The sequence below is a fragment of the Carcharodon carcharias genome, chromosome 22, assembly GCF_017639515.1.
Source record: "Carcharodon carcharias isolate sCarCar2 chromosome 22, sCarCar2.pri, whole genome shotgun sequence".
In the NCBI taxonomy this organism is placed as follows: Eukaryota; Metazoa; Chordata; class Chondrichthyes; order Lamniformes; family Lamnidae; genus Carcharodon; species Carcharodon carcharias.
In genome coordinates this window covers 66,189,305-66,207,281 of record NC_054488.1, presented here as the reverse complement: position 1 = coordinate 66,207,281, position 17,977 = coordinate 66,189,305, and the positions used below count along the sequence as shown (strand labels likewise).

General features: G+C 49.2%; 2 protein-coding genes across 7 annotated transcripts in view; both read right to left on the bottom strand.

Moving 5' to 3' along the window:
* trim25 (tripartite motif containing 25) overlaps positions 1–7,988 on the bottom strand; it is a 55,196-nt gene extending 47,208 nt beyond the window's left edge. For all 6 annotated transcript variants that reach the window (XM_041216985.1, XM_041216987.1, XM_041216988.1 and 3 more), the window contains exons 1-2: positions 7,342–7,988; positions 2,312–2,407 (exon numbers count right to left, since the gene is read on the bottom strand). In XM_041216985.1, the coding sequence (XP_041072919.1) occupies positions 2,312–2,407; positions 7,342–7,938 (693 nt within the window). In that variant the 5' untranslated portion in view covers positions 7,939–7,988. The remainder of the gene's footprint in view (positions 1–2,311; positions 2,408–7,341) is intronic.
* A 2,293-nt stretch (positions 7,989–10,281) lies between these two features.
* The window catches only part of scpep1 (serine carboxypeptidase 1), a 32,468-nt gene continuing 24,772 nt past the window's right edge, over positions 10,282–17,977 (bottom strand). Inside the window, exon 13 of the mRNA XM_041217113.1 lies at positions 10,282–10,558. Within this exon, the coding sequence (XP_041073047.1) occupies positions 10,496–10,558 (63 nt within the window). The 3' untranslated portion in view covers positions 10,282–10,495. The remainder of the gene's footprint in view (positions 10,559–17,977) is intronic.

The following is a 17,977-nucleotide window of genomic DNA, read 5'->3' as shown; positions in this document are numbered from 1 at the left end:
TAGGCAGAAATAACTCATAGCTGAAATCGTCATAAACACCCCCAACACACCCCCTCACAGCCTGGAAACCGACAACTACCTGGACAGGTTCGAAAACTGCCCCAGAGTGAAACCCCCCATCAAACCCCGGTACCCAGTGTGACCCCCACCCCCCCACCCAGTGTGACCCCGGACACCCAGTGTAACCCCCCCTTCCCCGACCCCGGTACCCAGTATGACCCCCTCCCCCCACCGCAACACCCAGTGTAACCCCCCCCCTCCCCGACCCCGGTACCCAGTGTGACCCCCTCCCCCCACCGCAACACCCAGTGTGACACCCCTTCCCCAACACCGGTACCCAGTGTGACCACCCCCCGCCCCCCCCAACATCCAGTGTGACCCCAGACACCCAGTGTAACCCCCCCACCCCTCCCCAACCCCGGTACCCAGTGTGACCCCCTCCCCCCACCGCAACACCCAGTGTGACCCTAGACACCCAGTGTGACCCCCTCGCCCCGACCCCGGTACCCAGTGTGACCCCACCCCCCCACCCCAACACCCAGTGTGATCCCCTCCACCCGATCCCGGACGCCCAGTGTGGCCCCGACACCCAGTGAACACCCCCACCCCGAGACTGCCCCCCACACCCAGTGTGACCCCAACATCCAGCATGAACCCCCCAACCCCAAGACAGCTCCCGACACTGTTCCCGACCCTAACTGTTAGGGGGAAAGTAAATATACACATGTAATAAAAGAAAGCACATAGTAAGAATTTGCTAAACATACAAAAAATCTACAAGCAGCCATGGATGCTGAACCTATTGACAGCTGAGGGTAAGCTGATGGACATTGCACACAAAGGGGCTTTGAGTTTTGTGAGATTTACACAGTTTCAAGAGATGAGCTAATGTCCAGCCACAGACAGAACCATTCAAGTGGTGCAATGATGCGTTGAAGCCTTGACAGCTGGACTGGAGATAAAACATAACAAAGTTAAGACTAGGTGTACTCCTCTCTCAGACAGAGATGGGGCAGATGGTTTAGCTTAGATATGGGAAGACATACAATGGACAAAGAGAAACACAAACAGTTCTGAGAACCAACCTCTTTGTGTATGTGTTTTAATTTTGATTGGATAATATAATTATGTATTCACCCTTTAGAATAATTGGCTAGCAAAATCACATGTTTATGTTCAATAAGATAGTTTTAACATGGTACCTCTGTGTCAGTTACCGATTGGATGTATTCAAATGTATTGTGATAAGAAAAAGTACAAAAGTAATGAAATGTAATCAATCTGGGAGCTGCTGGCTCATCCTTCTCAGGAATGATTGTGGCTCCCTTGCATATGTTTAAATAAAACCGGTTAAAGGAAGCCTGAGTCTCTGTGGTCGCTGTGTAATCGGGGATTGTAGTTTCTCCACTTCAACTGGCCTATGTGGTAGTTGCAGGATTGGAGGGAATACTCTCTTCACCGGTGCTCCCCCGACACCCAGTGTGCCCCGAGCATCGCCCCCGGCACCCGGTGTGCCCCGAGCATCGCCCCCGGCACCCGGTGTGCCCCGAGCATCGCCCCCGGCACCCGGTGTGCCCCGAACATCGCCCCCGGCACCCGGTGTGCCCCGAACATCGCCCCCGGCACCCGGTGTGCCCCGAACATCGCCCCCGGCACCCGGTGTGCCCCGAACATCGCCCCCGACACCCGGTGTGCCCCGAACATCGCCCCCGACACCCGGTGTGCCCCGAACATCGCCCCCGACACCCGGTGTGCCCCGAACATCGCCCCCGACACCCGGTGTGCCCCGAACATCGCCCCCGACACCCGGTGTGCCCCGAACATCGCCCCCGACACCCGGTGTGCCCCGAACATCGCCCCCGACACCCGGTGTGCCCCGAACATCGCCCCCGACACCCGGTGTGCCCCGAACATCGCCCCCGACACCCGGTGTGCCCCGAACATCGCCCCCGACACCCGGTGTGCCCCGAACATCGCCCCCGACACCCGGTGTGCCCCGAACATCGCCCCCGACACCCGGTGTGCCCCGAACATCGCCCCCGACACCCGGTGTGCCCCGAACATCGCCCCCGACACCCGGTGTGCCCCGAACATCGCCCCCGACACCCGGTGTGCCCCGAACATCGCCCCCGACACCCGGTGTGCCCCGAACATCGCCCCCGACACCCAGCGGGTCCCCGAACATCGCCCCCGACACCCGGCGGGTCCCCGAACATCGCCCCCAACACCCGGCGGGTCCCCGAACATCGCCCCCGACACCCGGTGTGCCCCGAACATTGCCCCCGACACCCGGTGTACCCCAGCCCTTTACCGTAAGATGCTGTTTCTGATACTGCACCAGCTCCAGATGATGCTGCATTTGGATGATTTGGAATTGCATATCCTTCTGTTGAGCCTTCAGATCTTCCTAGAAAAGATTATTTCTGATCAAAGACATAGTTTCTTTTCAGAGTTACTCAAACACTTTAGGTCCCCCACCCAGGGGCGCAAACACCCTGAATTCACCTCGGACAATGGGGGGCAGCTCAGTCTTACCAGAATGGTAGCAGAGGTTTAATTAAGGGGGGGGGGTGTTGCACAGAGAGGGTTTTTAATTAAGGGGGGGGTGTTGCACAGATAGGGTTTTTTAATTAAGGGGGGGTGTTGCACAGAGAGGGTTTTTAATTAAAGGGGGGGTGTTGCACAGAGAGGGTTTTTAATTAAAGGGGGGTGTTGCACAGAGAGGGTTTTTAATTAAGGGGGGGTGCTGCACAGAGAGGGTTTTTAATTAAGGGGGGGTGTTGCACAGAGAGGGTTTTTAATTAAGGGGGGGGTGTTGCACATAGAGGGTTTTTAATTAAGGGGGGGGTGTTGCAGAGAGAGGGTTTTTAATTAAGGGGGAGGGTGTTGCACCGAGAGGGTTTTTAATTAAGGAGGGGGTGGTGCACAGAGAGGGTTTTTAATTGGGGGGGGTGTTGCACAGAGAGAGGGTTTTTAATTAAGGAGGGGGTGGTGCACAGAGAGGGTTTTTAATTGGGGGGGGTGTTGCACAGAGAGAGGGTTTTTAATTAAGGGGGGGGTGTTGCACAGAGAGGGTTTTTAATTAAGGGGGGGGTGTTGCACAGAGAGGGTTTTTAATTAAGGGGGGGGTGTTGCACAGAGAGGGTTTTTAATTAAGGGGGGGTGTTGCACAGAGAGAGGGTTTTTAATTAAGGGGGGGGTGTTGCACAGAGAGGATTTTTAATTAAGGGGGGGTGTTGCACAGAGAGGGTTTTTAATTAAGGGGGGGGTGTTGCACAGAGAGAGGGTTTTTAATTAAGGGGGGATTTTTGCACAGAGAGAGGGTTTTTAATTAAGGGGGGAGGGTGTTGCACAGAGAGAGGGTTTTTAATTAAGGGTGGGGTGCTGCACAGAGAGAGGGTTTTTAATTAAGGGGGGGGTGTTGCACAGAGAGAGGGTTTTTCATTAAGGGGGGCTGTTGCACAGAGAGGGTTTTTAATTCCCTGGGAAAAAAGAAAATTGGTCAAAGTGTCAAATGGACAGGAAAGTGAGAAATGCAATTCCACTGAGGGAGGTGTGATGTAACGTACTTGGGGAGGACGAACAAGGCAAAGGATTACACTATAAATGGGAGGCTGGGCAGTTTAAAGGAAGCTTGCTTGATTCATCTTGTAAGACGACCACCCCCACCCCCAAGTCACTGGCATTGACTGCCACTCTGAAGGGTTTAGCGATGTTCAGGGCAGCCAACACTGGTTCAATTGTGATTTTTCAAAGTATTGGATTTCTGCTTCTACCTGAGCCAGTTTCTCCAGGAATAGATGATAAATATGTTGTTTAATAGCAGAGGACCTTCCTATAACCACATCATGCTTGGCCAAAGTCATATACCCTGGTTCATCCCTGCAGATTCCTTTGAACTTCTGAAGTAAACTCACTAAATCTTCTTGTTGCCCTACCTCCAAGCATTAGAACATGGTGTCTAACTGTCCTAATATTTCAGAATTAGAAAATTGAACAGGAAGTTCAACTGGTGAACTGTCTAAATCTCCTTCACCCTCCAATCTCCTTACTACTTGGCATACCTGCTCCTTTCTATTTTCTTCCCTACAATCATATAGTTTTGACATGTCAATGTGACATAGCTGATTCTTTTTCCTGCAGTCTGGGGTGTCTATCAAATAATTTACTTTATCAGCCCTCAATTGTCTTGTATGGACCACTGAATCATGCTTCCAGAGGACCCTCCTGTAAAGGGGCAATAACAGTAACACTTCACCCCCCTGGTTGGAATGTCTAGTTCTCAGTTTATTTTGATCTGCCCATTCCCATTCCTTCATCTTTGCTTGAGAAACCCGGAGATGTTCTGAGCCACTTTGCAGGCTCCATGAGCCGTTCCTGAACACGAACACAATCTACTATACAGGATTCATCCCTCTCCTAAACACTTTCCTTTCACTAATTTCAGAGGATCTCATCTCTCATGCCCAGAAATTAATTCAAAAGGCTAAAACCAGTAAATTCATTTGGTGAATCTTGGCAGCAAATAAAGGAAAGTCCCAATCATGGGGATATTCATGACAATATGCTTTAATTGTTTTGAGAGTTTGATGTACCTCTCTAAACCTCCCTGCGTTTGCGAATGGTATGCCGTGGACTTTAACTGTTTTATCCCCAAACTACTCAGTATGCTATGAAAAATTTTAAGACATAAAACTGGAACCCTCGATCTAACTGGATCTCTATCAGTAATCCATATCAAGTAAAAAATTGGGTCAACTTCCCTACTATGACCATAGCTGTAACCGTTCTCAAAGGGATAGCCTCTGGAAATTGAGTTGTCATATCTGTGACAACACCATGGGCTCTTAAGTAGCCTTGGGGGCAGTACCTTATCAAATGCCTTTTGGAAATCCAAATATATTACATCTACTGGTTCCCTTTTATTTATCTTGCTTGTTCCCTCCTCAAAGAATTCTAAGAAATTTGTCAGGCACGATTTCCCCTTTGTGAAGCCATGCTGACTCTGCTTGATGTTAAATTGTTAAAGGATGTTAAATTGGCAGTTTTCCAATCCTCTGGGGCTTTTCCAGAACTGAAGGATTCTTAGATTACTACCAGCGCATCCACTATCTGTGTACCTATTTCCTGAGGAAATTGTGCCTGACAAATTTCTTAGAATTCTTTGAGGAGGGAACAAGCTGCTGACAAAGAGTCTCCCAGCCTAATCTGACCTTGCTGCACTCCTCTATAACCCTGCAGGTTACAGCTCTTCGAAGTGTAGGTGCTTAGAGACAGAAACTCAGCATTTTATCTGCCTTTCAGGCAGTGACTCCCAGGTTCCTCCCCCTCTCTGGGTGAAAAAATGTCTCATCTCCCTCCACTCATTCTGCCAAATATTTTGAATCTCTGGCAGCCCCTGGTTTTTGACCTCTCTAAAGATATGAAGTTGTTCCTATCCACTCTATCCAGGTCCCTCAATTAAATCTCCCCTCAGCCTCCTCTGTTCTAAAGGAAACAACCCCAATCTATCCAGTCATTCCTCATAGGTAAAATTCTCCATTCCTGGCAACACCCTTTGCACCCTCTCCAATGCAATCTCATATTTCGAGTAACGTGGTGAGTGAACACAGTGCTCTAGCTGTGGAATAACTGGGGCTTTATACAGTTCCAACATAAGAGTTTTCCCTTTTGAGGGAGGTTAAGGGCTAAGGGAAAAGCAAGAATAGTGCGGTTAATGGGACATTTGTGAAAATCTGGCATAGGCAAGATGGGCTAAATGGTCATCATGTGTGTCATTCTGTAATTCTACCTCTCTCCCCGCAACCCTCAAAGGGCGAAAGGCAGCAGATCATGTGCTGGTGTCAGCCCATGTTTTGGGACATGGCTCCTGAATTTGCTCTGCCTCTCATTGGTTAAATTGGATCCTGTCCCCATAACATCGCTCCTGACCAGCCCCATAAAATTAAGACTGACCCACTGTCCCTCTCCAAACAGTACAGCTACCAACACGACAGATTTGGGCTGAGAACTAGTTTCATTTTCGATGAGCTGGTTTGGAAACTGTCTCAGCTGAAACTCGACCTTTGAATCAGTCCGGAGATTACAGCCCCTGCCAAGCAAACACCCAGAACAACAGCCGGGAATTGGCACTGTGCCTGGCTTATAACAGCAGTGATGTGTCTGTCTCAATACTGAGCAACGCACCAGGTTCAACATTCCAGTCACAACTCAGCTTCAGCCCCAATCACAGCTCTCCTTCCAACCCAGTTATCAGCTCAGAGTTTGCAGGGTGAGAGTTAACACAATCTGGGGGGGAGAGAGAGAAATATAGGGAGCAAGGGGGATTCTGGGTTTGGGGGGGGGGGGGGGGGGGGGGGGGAGAGAGACTCTGGGGTGGGTGGGGGGGGGTGGGATTTTGGGGTGGGTGGGGGGGGTTGGATTTTGGGGTGGGTCGGGGGGGGGGGGGGTTCTCCTGAATCCACTCACTCCTGACACTAGCAAGCAGTTGCGAGTTGAGGACAACTTCTATCTGGTGTCGAGAAAGGGAAGGAACCCCCCTCTCTCCCCTCCTCACTCACCTCCCTCTCCCCTCCTCACTCACCTCCCTCTCCCCTCCCCTCATCCACCTCCCTCTCCCCTCCCCTCACTCACCTCCCTCTCCCCTCCCCTCACTCACCTCCCTCTCCCCTCATCCCTCTCCCCTCATCACTCACCTCCCCCTCCCCCCTCCCTCTCCCCTCATCCACCTCCCTCTCCCCGCCTCCCTCTCCCCTCGTCACTCACCTCCCCCTCCCCCCTCCCTCTCCCCTCATCACTCACCTCCCCCTCCCCCCTCCCTCATCACTCACCTCCCCCTCCCCCCTCCCTCTCCCCTCATCACTCACCTCCCCCTCCCCCCCTCCCTCTCCCCTCATCACTCACCTCCCCCTCCCCCCCTCCCTCTCCCCTCGTCACTCACCTCCCCCTCCCCCCTCCCTCTCCCCTCGTCACTCACCTCCCCCTCCCCCCTCCCTCTCCCCTCATCACTCACCTCCCCCCTCCCTCTCCCCTCATCACTCACCTCCCCCCTCCCCCCTCCCTCTCCCCTCATCACTCACCTCCCCCTCCCCCCTCCCTCTCCCCTCATCACTCACCTCCCCCTCCCCCCCTCGTCACTCACCTCCCCCTCCCCCCTCGTCACTCACCTCCCCCTCCCCCCCTCGTCACTCACCTCCCCCTCCCCCCTCGTCACTCACCTCCCCCTCCCCCCCTCCCTCTCCCCTCATCACTCACCTCCCCCTCCCCCCCTCCCTCTCCCCTCGTCACTCACCTCCCCCTCCCCCCCCCTCCCCCTCCCCCTCCCCCCCCTCACACACTCACCACTTGCCGCTTCCGGGCCTCCTCCATGTTCTGGGTGTCGCAGCCGCGGTGCTCGAGTAGGCAGGAGGCACAGATGCAGCGGCGGTGCGGGCGGCAGTAGAACTCCAGCAGGTTACTGTGCTGGGGGCAGCGGCGCTGGGCCAGGTCGGAGAGCGGGGCGCTCAGGTTGTGGGAGCGGAAGGCCGGGCTCTGGCGGTGCGGCTCCAGGTGCTGGGAGCAGAAGGAGGCCAGGCAGGTCAGGCAGGTCTGGACAGCGGCGGCCCCGGCGCCGCCCGCCGGACACGCATCGCAGGGGACGGAGAGCTCGGGGGCCGGAGGCGGCTCCGGGGGCTGGTGTTTGGCGCGGCCCCGCTCGAACTCCTCCACCACGGCGCACAGGACCCGGTTGGGGTGGAGGTCGGGCCGCTCGGGGAAGTGGGCCCGACACTGCGGGCAGGTGAAGCCCAGGAGGCGGCGCCGGTCCCCGGCCCAGAACTGAGCCAGGCAGTCCCGGCAGAAGTTGTGTCCGCACGGAGCGGTGACCGGCTGCCGGAACAGGTCCAGGCAAACGGCGCAGGTCAGCTCGGCCTCCAGCGTAGGAAGCTGCACCTCCGCCATCGTCAACAAGACGGAGGCCCGGCGAAGGGAACGGCCCCGAGCCCAGCCACAGAGCCCGCCCCCCCGGGGAGACCAGCCAATCAGCACTCACAGCCCAGCCACAGAGCCCGCCCCCCGCCCCTCCGGGGAGACCTGCCAATCAGCACTCACAGTCCAGCCACAGAGCCCACCCCCCCCGGAGACCTGCCAATCAGCACTCACAGCCCAGCCACAGAGCCCGCCCCCCCAGGAGACCTGCCAATCAGCACTCACAGCCCAGCCACACAGCCCGCCCCCCCCCCGGGGAGACCTGCCAATCAGCACTCACAGCCCAGCCACAGAGCCCGCCCCCCCGGGGAGACCTGCCAATCAGCACTCATAGCCCAGCCACACAGCCCGCCCCCCCCCGGGGAGACCTGCCAATCAGCACTCATAGCCCAGCCACAGAGCCCGCCCCCCCGGGGAGACCTGCCAATCAGCACTCACAGCCCAGCCACAGAGCCCGCCCCCCGCCCCCCCCGGGGAGACCTGCCAATCAGCACTCACAGCCCAGCCACAGAGCCCGCCCCCCGCCCCCCCGGGGAGACCTGCCAATCAGCACTCATAGCCCAGCTACAGAGCCCGCCCCCCCCGGGGAGACCTGCCAATCAGCACTCATAGCCCAGCCACAGAGCCCGCCCCCCCCGGGAGACCTGCCAATCAGCACTCATAGTCCAGCCACAGAGCCCGCCCCCCCGGGGAGACCTGCCAATCAGCACTCATAGCCCAGCTACAGAGCCCCACCCCCCCCCGGAGACCTGCCAATCAGCACTCACAGCCCAGCCACAGAGCCCGCCCCCCCCCCCGGGGAGACCTGCCAATCAGCACTCAGTCCAGCCACAGAGCCCACCCCCCCCGGAGACCTGCCAATCAGCACTCACAGCCCAGCCACAGAGCCCCACCCCCCCCCGGGAGACCTGCCAATCAGCACTCAGTCCAGCCACAGAGCCCACCCCCCCCCGGAGACCTGCCAATCAGCACTCACAGCCCAGCCACAGAGCCCCACCCCCCCCCGGAGACCTGCCAATCAGCACTCACAGCCCAGCCACAGAGCCCCACCCCCCCCCGGGAGACCTGCCAATCAGCACTCTCAGTCCAGCCACGCAATGTTGCTAAGTCCAAATACCTCCGCGTTTGCTAACACATCCTGCCACATCATCCTGCCACCATCCTGACATCATCCTGACATCATCCTGCCACCATCCTGACATCATCCTGACATCATCCTGCCACCATCCTGACATCATCCTGCCACATCCTGACATCATCCTGCCACATCCTGACATCATCCTGCCACATCCTGCCACCATCCTGACATCATCCTGCCACATCCTGACATCATCCTGCCACATCCTGACATCATCCTGCCACCATCCTGACATCATCCTGCCACATCCTGACATCATCCTGCCACATCCTGCCACCATCCTGACATCATCCTGCCACATCCTGACATCATCCTGCCACATCCTGCCACCATCTTGACATCATCCTGCCACATCCTGACACATCCTGACATCATCCTGCCACCATCCTGACATCATCCTGACACATCCTGACATCATCCTGCCACCATCCTGACATCATCCTGCCACCATCCTGACATCATCCTGCCACATCCTGACATCATCCTGACATCATCCTGACACATCCTGCCACATCCTGCCACCATCCTGACATCATCCTGCCACCATCCTGACATCATCCTGCCACCATCCTGACATCATCCTGACATCATCCTGACACATCCTGACACATCCTGCCACCATCTTGACATCATCCTGACACATCCTGCCACCATCTTGACATCATCCTGCCACATCCTGACACATCCTGACATCATCCTGCCACCATCCTGACATCATCCTGCCACCATCTTGACATCATCCTGCCACATCCTGACACATCCTGACATCATCCTGCCACCATCCTGACATCATCCTGCCACATCCTGCCACCATCCTGACATCATCCTGCCACCATCCTGACATCATCCTGACATCATCCTGACATCATCCTGACACATGCTGCCTGCCTGCGAACTTCAGTGAGGTGTTTAGGAAATACAATCAAAATAACAAATGAATTAACGTCCCTTTCCATGGTTTTTAAGTTCCAGAAGCCCATTTAAAAAGAAGGAAGTGTTAAGTCGAGTGAGAGCCAGTGCTACCTGGGTACAAATCATTAAAGCTGTTGGTATACAATGAGCAGCCAGGGTATGCAAGCCTTTCAGAATTAGCTTGGGACCATAGAGAATATTTCATGTGGGAATGCTGGGAATATTCGCCAACACAGAATGATGGATAAAACAGACAGACACAGAAAAAAATCACAAGAGGTCATTTTAATAAGGAAAGGATTCTGACATTTTATCATCTTCCTGCTCTGTACACTGGGAGCAACATAAGCTGCTTTTAGTACAGTGCTGTCCTTGGGTCATTCTCCAGTCTGAGTTGCCTTCTCTCCCTGAGTAACTTCAGCCCCAAATATCGAGGGGTGATTCCACAAGTCAATCCCGAATTGGAGAGCACTTGGAGGGTTATACCTGACCTGTCACCATCTGTAACAGTTTCAACGCCATCTCTCCCTGGTCAGATGGAATCTGGAAGCAAAGATACAACAGTCCTTAGCACAACTTCCGCACCACATAAATGTAAGAATTCACTTGTGGGAGTAGTTTATAGGCCTCCTAACAGTAGCTATATTGTAGGACGGAGTATACAAGAAGAAATAATAGGGGTTTGCTTAAAAAAAGGCGAAAATCATTGGTGATTTCATATAGATTGGACAAATCAGATTGTCAAAGGCAGCCTGGATTACGAGTTCATAGGAGTGTACTCGGTACATTTTTTTTTAGAACAGTATGTTTTAGAGCCAACCAACAAACAGGCTATTGCAGATCTGGTAATAAGCAATGAGACAGGATTAATTAATAACCTCATTGTAAAGGAGCCTGTAGGCAACAGTGATCATGACATGATGGAATTTAACTCGCAAACAATGTGAAAAGTGTGGGTCTAGGACAAGTGTCTAAAACTTAAAATAAAGGCAATTACAAGGGTTTAAGGACAGAGTTGGCTGAAGTGAACTGGAAAAATAAGTTAAAAGATAAGACAGTAGAGAAACAGAGGCAGACACTTAAGGAGATATTTCATAATTCTCAAAGATACATTCCATTAAGAAAGAAAGGCTATGCATGGCTAACGAAATAGTTAGGGATAGTGCTACATTGAAAGAAAAAAATGTACAAGACTGCAAAGATTAGTGGTAGGTCAGAAGATTGGAGAGATTTATAAACAAGCAAAGAATGACTGAAAAAAAGGATGAAGAAATTAAGAGTGCGAGAGAAAGTTAGCTGAAATATAAAATCAGATAGGAAGGGTTTCAAGTATTTAAAAAGGAAAAGAGTAATGTCACAAACATGTAATGATATTACAGACTTTAAAAATAACAGTTTTAAAGATTCATGTCTGTTTTCAAAACTTCAAATGGAGTTTAAAAGCCTTTTTCAAAATGGAAGTACAGACAACCTGGCACCTTTCTGTTTAGTTCAAACCTTGTCAGGCATAACTTTAAAGCTGTCTATGAAGAGTAATTAAAATGCAAAGACTCCTCCGGGGATGTCCATTGAATTGCTTTGGCTTCAAAGGACATCAACGCAATTAACTTCCTTACTTGTTTGAAACGATGATTGACTGAAAATTAAGATAGCAGTTATTTTTGTATAAACAGTATAAAGGGGGCAGTAAGAAGTCTTTTTGTGTGGCACTGTTCAGAGAACCAAGACAACCTCAAAGTCAGTTCCAGTCCACAGTCCTCAGCTGAACTAACTGTGAAAAGCAGGAGAGCACTGGCTCTCTCTCTCTCTGCCCCCGGGAGTCACAGAGGAAGCTGTTCCGAAATCGTCACCTGTTCTGCTGAAAAAGGAATCCAGGTAGTCTTCAAGTGTCATGTCTGCAGACCAGAAAATGGGAGTGCAACGAAGGTTTAGCAGACTGATTCCTGGGATGGCAGGACTGACATATGAGGAGAGATTGAGTCGGTTAGGATTATGTTTGCTGGAGTTCAGAAGAATGAGGGGGATCGCATAGAAACCTATAAAATTCTAACAGGACTAGACAGGGTAGATGCAGGAAGGATGTTCCTGATGGTGGGGGAGCCCAGAGCCAGAGGTCACAGTCTGAGGATATGGGGTAGACCATTTAGGACTGAGATGAGGAGAAATTTCTTCACCCAGAGAGTGGGGAGCGTGCGGAATTCACTACCACAGAAAGTAGTTGAGGCCAAAACATTGTATGTTTTCAAGAAGGAGTTAGATATAGCTCTTGGGGTGAAAGAGATCAAAGGATATGGGGAGAAAGCGGGAGCAGGTTATTGAGTTGGATGATCAGCCATGATCATATTGAATGGTGGAGCAGGCTCGAAGGGCCGAATGGCCTACTCCTGCTCCCATTTTCTGTTTTCTGTATGTTTCTCTCAGAGGGAAAATGCTAAAGTCCATAATTAGGGAGGTAATAACAGGACATTTAGAAAATCATAATACAATCAGGCAAAGCCAACATAGTTTTGTGAAAGAGAAATCACGTTTGACAAATTTATTAGAAATCTTTGAGGAAGTAATAAGCAAGGTGGATAAAGGGGAACCTGTAGATGTGGTGCACAAGGATTTCCAAAAGGCATTTGATAAGATACCATATCAAAGGTTACGACATAAAAAAAGAGCGCAATGTGTAGGGGGTAACATATTAGCATGGATAGAGGATTAATTAGCTAACAGGAAGCAGAGAGTAGGGAAGGAATGGGACATTTTCAGGTTGGCAACTAGTGGAGAGCCACAGGGATCAGTGATGGGGCCACAACTATTTACAATCTATATCAATGATTTGGATGAAGGGACCAAACGTATGGAAGCAAAACTTGCTGATGACACAAAGGAAGGTAGGAGAGTAAGTTGTCAAGAGGACATAAAGAGTCTACAAAGGGATTTAGATAGGATAGGAAAAGGGATTTAGATTGGATAGGAAAAGGGATTTAAATAGGTTAAGTGTTGAGCAAATAATTTGGCAGATGAAATATAATGTAGGAAAATGTGATCTTGTCCACTTTGGCAGGATGAATAGAAAAGCAATATATTATTTAAATAGAGACCACAGAACTCTTCAGATACAGAGGGATCTGAGTGTCCTGGTAAATGAATCACAAAAAGTTAGTGTGTGGGCACAGCAAGTGATTAGGAAGGCATATGGAATGTTGGTGTTTATTGCTAGGGGAATCGAGTATTAAAAGGAGGGAAGTGTTGTTGCTGCTGCTGTATAGGGCCTTATTAGACTGTATCTGGAGTACTGAGGACAGTTTATGTCTCCTTACTTAAAAAAGGATATAACTGCATTAGCAGTTCAGAGAAGGTTCACTCAACTGGTTCTTGGGATGAAGGGTTGTCTTATGAGGGAAGATTGAGCAAGTTGGGCCTATCCTCATTGGAGTTTAGAAGAATGAGCGGTAATCTTAAGATTCTGAGGTGGCTTGACAGGGTGGAAACTGATAGGATGTTTCCTCTTGTGGGGGAGTCCAGAACAGGGAGGGCGCAGTTTCAAAATTAGGGGTCTCCCATTTAAGACCGAGGGGAGAAGAATTTTTTTCTGAGGGTCTTCAGTCTATGGAATTTGCTGTAGGTTGTTGGTTACAGTTCAGTAGGTCTAAAGAAGTCTTTGTAGTCATACATAGGTTAACTGTAAGTCTGTATTGAGTCTCAGAATATTTATAAACATACAGTGAAGGGTACAAGCTAGGAGCTGTCTCCATGCTAGCTGGTACACATGGCTTTGTCCAACACTCGACTGACCCTGGGTGCAGGTGATGTGCTCTCTTAAAATCACTGTGGGCAGTACTGCACTCAGTCCCACATTAGCCCTATATGTGCCAGACTCTCTCAGTACACCACCTCCCTCCTCCCAAGTCTTTATCCAATGCATTTAAAGCGATTATAGTTTACCTTATGATTTATTGTTACAGACAGGAGGGGGTTAATTTAAACAGGACTAGTTTCTCCTCTCACCACTTGTCCATAGGCTGAAAGGGGTTTTATTAGTTTCCCTCTTTATAAGCAGTGGTGTATTTCCCAACCCTTCGGTTTTGGTGCGATCCAATTTTCTATTAAACTATTAAACAGCAAACTTGAGATTGAGTTCATCCTAAGGGTTAGTTTATTTGCACACAGTTAAAGCACCAAAGAGGGTTTGCAAAGGCCTCCTTATTTTCAGATAGTAAAGAGAGGGATAGAGAAAATATAGATTTACAGCACAGAGACCATAGAGAAAAGAAATACTGTTTCACGTGGGCTCCAGAGTCCAGAATCAAAGTCCAATGAGGTATTTCTTCACAAAGGTTGGTGTGCTGAAAAGCAATACTGGATAATTAACTTTTCCAGTGCTGTTTAAAAATTAGGGGTCACGGGCTCCTTCGGTGTGACCTGCTAGTCAGATGTTAAACAGCAGACTGAGCTTCGCAATACAGCAAGGCAATAGTACTGGTTTCACAAACCAGAGGCTAATGCCACATGACTCTCACCTCTCCGCACTGTCTTATGACAAAGGAATGTGTTAGGATCCTTTGTCTCAGCAGATGAGTATATTCCTGTTGGCCAGCCTGGGTTATGAAATGCAGATGGCCTTTGTATAGCTCCCTTTGAATTTGGTCTGTGCAGCCCACAGGGGGTCATTAATGGCTCCCCAGAGATAACAATGTGCAAGTTTTCCCGATATTGCCAGGTAGTTCCTTTTGTTTGGGGGTCACACACAGACATGGATTCAGATATTTTAAAGGTCTTAGTCCAGTTTTAAATTTTTTAGATGTAGCAATGAGCAAATCCCCATATATTCTGTTGTGTTGAACTGCTATTGGTTAGTCCGGCTGTTGCACTAATCATTGATTAATACTCTAACTTATTTCTTGTGGGGTAGATGACATGTGCTCAGGTCCTAGTCACCTCTTCATTTCTTCCACCATCGTGTGGGTCATCACGATGTATGTTGAAGTTTATGTTTCAAATATAGAACCCTCGTTCCCACTTGTTTCACATTTCTACCCAAATTTTTGATTACTGTCTTCTTTTCTTATGAATCTTTTCATTCAGCTCAGCAACTACTCTTAGTTGTCTTTGTTTCAGAGTTATCTGTGGAACTCTTATATAAGTTTGACAACTTTAGGTGGGCATTTAGTTCTGTTGGAAATCTTTCTTCCATAATCACTGACTGCTCTCGGGACTTTCAATTCACTTTTTAGATCGTGAGTCTGTTTTGTAGAATTTCTCTTATCTGCTTTCAAAGTCTGGATTTGCTCTTCCACATAGCGTATCTCAACCTTCATGTTGTTCAGATTGGACTGAAGCTCAGTTTTGGTTGTTAATTTTGCTTTCAAGTAACTGTTCTGCGGTATCAGCAATTCTTTATCCTGTTCCGGGCATTTTGCACGATGCTCACTAAAGGCTCCAGATGCCTACAGTTCATCAAGTTTTAACTGAAGATCTTTGTTCAAATGGCTTTTACAAATTTATCACTTAGCATTTCAAGTCCTCTTTCAAGTCCTCTACCTCCTGAGTGACATTCCAGTGTTCTCATCAGTTCTCATTTTTCCTTTACAAACTAATCTTTCGTATGTGAAAATTGATTCTCTACAGTGCTGTTTTTCTTTAGAGCCTAATTCCCCTGCACTATCCTTCAATCTCTCATTCTGTAATTGTTTCAGAGACTCTTCACACTCTTTTGTGAGAGAGTCTACTTGGTCTTTCCATTCTAGGTTTTAATTTTCCAACCTTATTTCATTTTCCTTACTGAGTTTCTCCACATTTTCTGTTTTTATTCCATTTTCCTTTTGCAGGGCTTGTGTATTTTGGAATTCATCCAGGTTTTCTAGCTTTCCTTCGTTCTTAGTCAGCTGTTCACACCGCACTGCCACCTTCGGGCTGTAGTTTGGGTAATGTGTCAGGATGTCTAAGAAGATATATTTTTGGGACTTCTGGAAAGTTCTTTGCCTCTCTGGCATCCTCATGTGGTATACTCGGGCAATGTCCTTTTCCCTTTCATACCTTTACCAGGGGTTTTCTATCCTTTTTAAGCTCCATGCACTTCGCAATTTGAAAGTTAAAGAACTTGTCAAAAACTTTTAATATTTAATCAAAGCTGGTTGAGGGGCTCATCAATGCCTTGCATTAGGATTACTTCATCCACAAATACACCAAATAAGTATAAAAATGTATTGACTTGCACTTTTTCTGATTTCTGACCTAATCTGGATGTACTCCTGTAATCTAAAAATATTCTTCTCCAGGATGTCCAATTTTGCGTCTGGTTTGAACCTCACCTTAGCTTAAATTGTTCTGGAAGAGTGGAATTCTAATTCATGGTTAAAAATGTAAAAGTGTAGGTTGTTCTTTAAGAGCTTTCAGAATTTCAAGATGGTGTCATCGTTCACTTGGAGACAAAGGGATTTCCCACGCTTGCCACTTTCTGCAGGCTCCACTACAATGACGATCACACTTAGCTTAAAAACAATTTGCAACAATGGCTGCCTGGATTGAGCTCTTGCTCAACGTTTACTTTAAAGTCACAAATTTGTCAAATCTCGGCTTTTGCTTGCTCTCAGCTGAGTTTAGAAGTTACAATTCTCTCTGATTATTTAATTAATTATTTTTTCCATTTGCTAGCTCGGACGTCATGTGTTCAGGTGCCAACTAGGGTTTCGGGTTTTAGAAACAGGTATTTTCAAAGTGCACTTCTAACTCTGAACTATTTAAAGATTTCTCCGGACTTGCTGTCGCCTGGAGTTTTAAAATATATAACTCACCCACGCTGGGACAGCTGACTCTGCACCCTGAAGCTGGACTTCCAAAGGAGATTCAATGGAGTCATCTGCTGCAGTAAGGAATTTTACATTTCTGCCTTCAGCTTCCAAGCATTTCCTTGGATCTTTTTCCTGGTGATTTTTTCTCTGCGCCTCCGCTTCTGAAGCTTCTTTTCAGGTCAGACCTGCTTTGCTGAATTTTTTTCTTGGTCTTCCAGCATTTTAGCTTTTCTCTGTGAGGTCTTGGGTTTTTCCACAAGCTGTCACCATGCTTTAGAGTATTGCTTACAGTTCGGTAGGTACAAAGAAGTCTTCGTACTCATAAGTGGGTTAACTGTAAGTCTGTATTGACTCTTAGAACTATTTACAAATATACAGTAAAGGTTACAGCTCAGAGCTGTCTCCATGCTTGCTGGTACACACGGCTCTGTCCCACACTAGACTGACGCTGGGTTCAGGTCATGGACTCTTCTACATCACCGTGTGGGTGGTACTGTACTCAGTCCCACATTAACCCTCCATGTCCCTTATAGTACAGAATCCTCTTCCACATAGAGCAGTGGAGGCTGGACCATTGAATATATTCAAAGCTCAGTTAGACAAATTTTTGATTGATAAGGGAGTCAAGGGTTATGGGGGGGAAAAGACATGAAAGTGGAGCTTAAGCCACAATCAAATCAGCCATGATCTTATTGAATGGCAGAGCAATCCCAAGGGCTGAATGGCCTCTTGCTGCTCCTAATTCTTGTTCTTGATCTGGTTCTGATGCTGAGAGACCAGCTCTTCACATCTAAATGTATTGCACTCTCAGAGTCTTGACAGCGAGATTAACAAAACAGAGAACTATAGAGAGCAAAGCAGAGCCAAGTCAACGTCATCTTCACCTAAACTCTGTACACAGATGATAGCAACCAGTGAGGGGCCACCACAGTGCGATCAACACAGCTACCCTAGCTGATCAGGCCCTTTCCCAAACCAGGATACCAAGGCCAATTCTGGCACCTGAACTGCTATCCAGTTCAGTAGAGGCTGGGCCTGGGTCTGGGTCCTTCCTGTTTTATGCCTGGGGCTCTATATCAAACTGGATGAAAGCAAAATACTGCAGATGCTGGAAATCTGAAACAAAAACAGAAAATGCTAGAAAAAAAACTCAGCAGGTCTTACAGCATCTGTGGAGAGAGAA